The 2,659-nt window shown below is 42.1% G+C and overlaps 1 protein-coding gene across 1 annotated transcript in view; it reads left to right on the top strand.

The window, feature by feature from the left end:
* The first annotated feature begins 908 nt into the window (after positions 1-908).
* Positions 909-2,659, top strand: part of LOC106571837 (A disintegrin and metalloproteinase with thrombospondin motifs 19) — a 119,655-nt gene continuing 117,904 nt past the window's right edge. Inside the window, exons 1-2 of the mRNA XM_014145308.3 lie at positions 909-1,282; positions 1,570-2,069. Coding sequence (XP_014000783.1) covers positions 1,216-1,282; positions 1,570-2,069 — 567 coding nt within the window. The 5' untranslated portion in view covers positions 909-1,215. The remainder of the gene's footprint in view (positions 1,283-1,569; positions 2,070-2,659) is intronic.

The raw sequence follows: 2,659 nt of genomic DNA, 5'->3' as shown, positions 1-2,659 counted from the left end.
GGGTGTTAGTGCATGCAAGGATTACCTGGTGATGACTCCTTGTTGTCCCCAGTCCACCTGGCCGTGCTGCTGCTCCAGTTTCAACTGTTCTGCCTGCAGCTATGGAACCCTGACCTGTTCACTGTGATTACTATTATTTGACCATGTTGGTCTTTTATGAATATTTAAACATCTTGGCCATGTTCTGTTATAATCTCCACCCGGCACAGCCAGAAGAGGACTGGCCACCCCTCATAGCCTGGTTCCTCTCTAGGTTTCTTCCTATGTTCTGAACTTTCTAGGGAGTTTTTCCTAGCCACCGTGCTTCTACACCTGCATTGCTTGCTGTTTGGGGTTTTAGGCTGGGTTTCTGTACAGCACTTTGAGATATCAGCTGATGTAAGAAGGGCTATATAAATACATTTGATTTGATTTAGCTCTGAATGCAAAAAGAATCACTGCAGCCCAGTAGGCTACTATTTATACAGCTCTTTTTATTACACCTATTCTATGAGGGAAAAAAACGTAGGAAATCATTAATTGGAAAATATGTTTTGACTATGGTAAAAATCAAACACAGCAGACCTTGGCAATTATCCTTTATTGTATGATCCAAAAGATATACAGGTGTCCAGCAAATTAAATGGAAAGAACCAGCATTTGTTCAGTGAGAAGCTAAATGAAAACTCAAACTTAAAACGAAGTGACAACATTTTGACATGAGATGTTTTCATTCAATTTGAGCAAAAATAACTCCAATATATAGCTATAGTAGACAGACAGAAGTTTATTATGCTCCAATTAAATCTGTAAAAAGAAGCCTGCATGTTGTATTTTGTTTTGCACACCTCCTCCCCAATAAATTGAGGTAGCAACTCAACACGTGTGGTTATGTTCTTCTCTGGTCTTAGTGCAGTTGAGTAGGCTATTTAGAGCTTGCAGTATCGACTGCTCGAGTGTGCTCTCTACCGCTCAGTGCGCGCTGTCCATACATCAAAATACACTTCTATACAAATCTCTCTCTCTCCTATGCTGACTTTTTGATTTTTACAGTACAGGATACGGAGTCATTCATTTGGAAACACGTTCATGTGAGAGAGGAGAGAGGCGCATTTACCGGGAGATGGGAAAAAGTATCAGGCAGCGCATAGACAACACAGAATTTGACTAATGTGCGTGGAGAGCAACTTTTTAACGACACTATAGCTGTAAAGGTTAATTGAACAATAACTGAATATGCATCTAAAGCGCATCTTCAGTCTCCTCCATCAGTTATGTTTTCTTGGAGCATTTGCCATTGCAGGTATATGTGAAACACCTTCAATATGCAGTTTAAACGTTGATTTAGTTCATCAGGTACTCACAAGGCATGGTAACAATTCTCGATGTTTCTCACTGTTATAATTCGCTGAGTTAGCTAATATAGTGATGGGCAGGTGAGACATCACCCAGTCATTTTATTGGAGCAGACAGGCTCATCCATGGGCTACATTTTCTTTGCTCCAGTTGACCTTTCTGAAAAAGACTATAACGACTAATCCTAGGGTATTTGCTGTCTTCTTTCTCTCGTTTCCTATTTTTACTCTCCAGATCCACACCCCTTCCAGGAATCCGAGTCCGAAATTATTTTCCCGGAGGTTTTTCCAGAAACAGGTCCACCGGCTCCTGATAAACCAAATAGCCGAGAGACTGACGCCGGCGCCGGGGCTCCAGATAAACCAACTAGCCGAGAGACTGACGCCGGCGCCGGGAGCAGCTCTCGGGAGGTTCGTTCCATTTCAAACTGGGAAGAGTACGAATCTCCAGAGCTATACCATTGGGAACCTCAAGGACCGCAAACGACTGATTCCACAGGGCTGAGACTCAGAATTCCTGCTTTTGGCAGGGACCTGCACCTCATCCTGAAGAGAGACACTCGATTTCTGTCCCAGAAATTCATGGTGGAGAGGAGACAGAAAGCACAAAAGGCATCTCGGAGCAGTATGCCAGTTTCGTCCGCTGCCAACACAGAAGAGAGAGGATGCTATTACAGCGGAACTGTTCTCAATTACGCAGGATCCATTGCCTCATTCAGCACCTGCGCAGGACTGGTAAATATATCATATTCAAGTCAATTGCATAATAGGCCTATCAATAAACATAACTAATATGCCAAAGTGTTATTTGTTGTATATCTTTAAAAAAAACATATGCTCATATGCATGAGAATGGCATAGTCTGTAACACCTGCCATTTCCAACATCATACTTCTGACTTTGCATACTGTTAAACAACAACAATAGGGTACATTTCATTTTTACAATCCAAATACACTGTTTTAGTAGGCGACAGCTTGATAGGAATGTTGAAGTTTCCGTACCCATTGTGACAGTTTAATAGGAATGTTGAAGTTTCCGTACCCATTGCGACAGCTTGATAGGAATGTTGAAGTTTCCGTACCCATTGTGACAGTTTAATAGGGATGTTGAAGGTTCCGTACCCATTGTGACAGTTTAATAGGAATGTTGAAGGTTCCGTACCCATTGTGACAGCTTGATAGGAATGTTGAAGGTTCTGTACCCATTGCGACAGCTTGATAGGAATGTTGAAGTTTCCGTACCCATTGTGACAGTTTAATAGGAATGTTGAAGGTTCCGTACCCATTGTGACAGCTTGATAGGAATGTTGAAGGTTCTGTACC

Source organism: Salmo salar, chromosome 01 (assembly GCF_965601325.2).
Source record: "Salmo salar chromosome 01, fSalSal1, whole genome shotgun sequence".
In the NCBI taxonomy this organism is placed as follows: Eukaryota; Metazoa; Chordata; class Actinopteri; order Salmoniformes; family Salmonidae; genus Salmo; species Salmo salar.
Note: the sequence above shows the minus strand (reverse complement) of the source record. Positions and strands in the feature narration are given on the sequence as shown.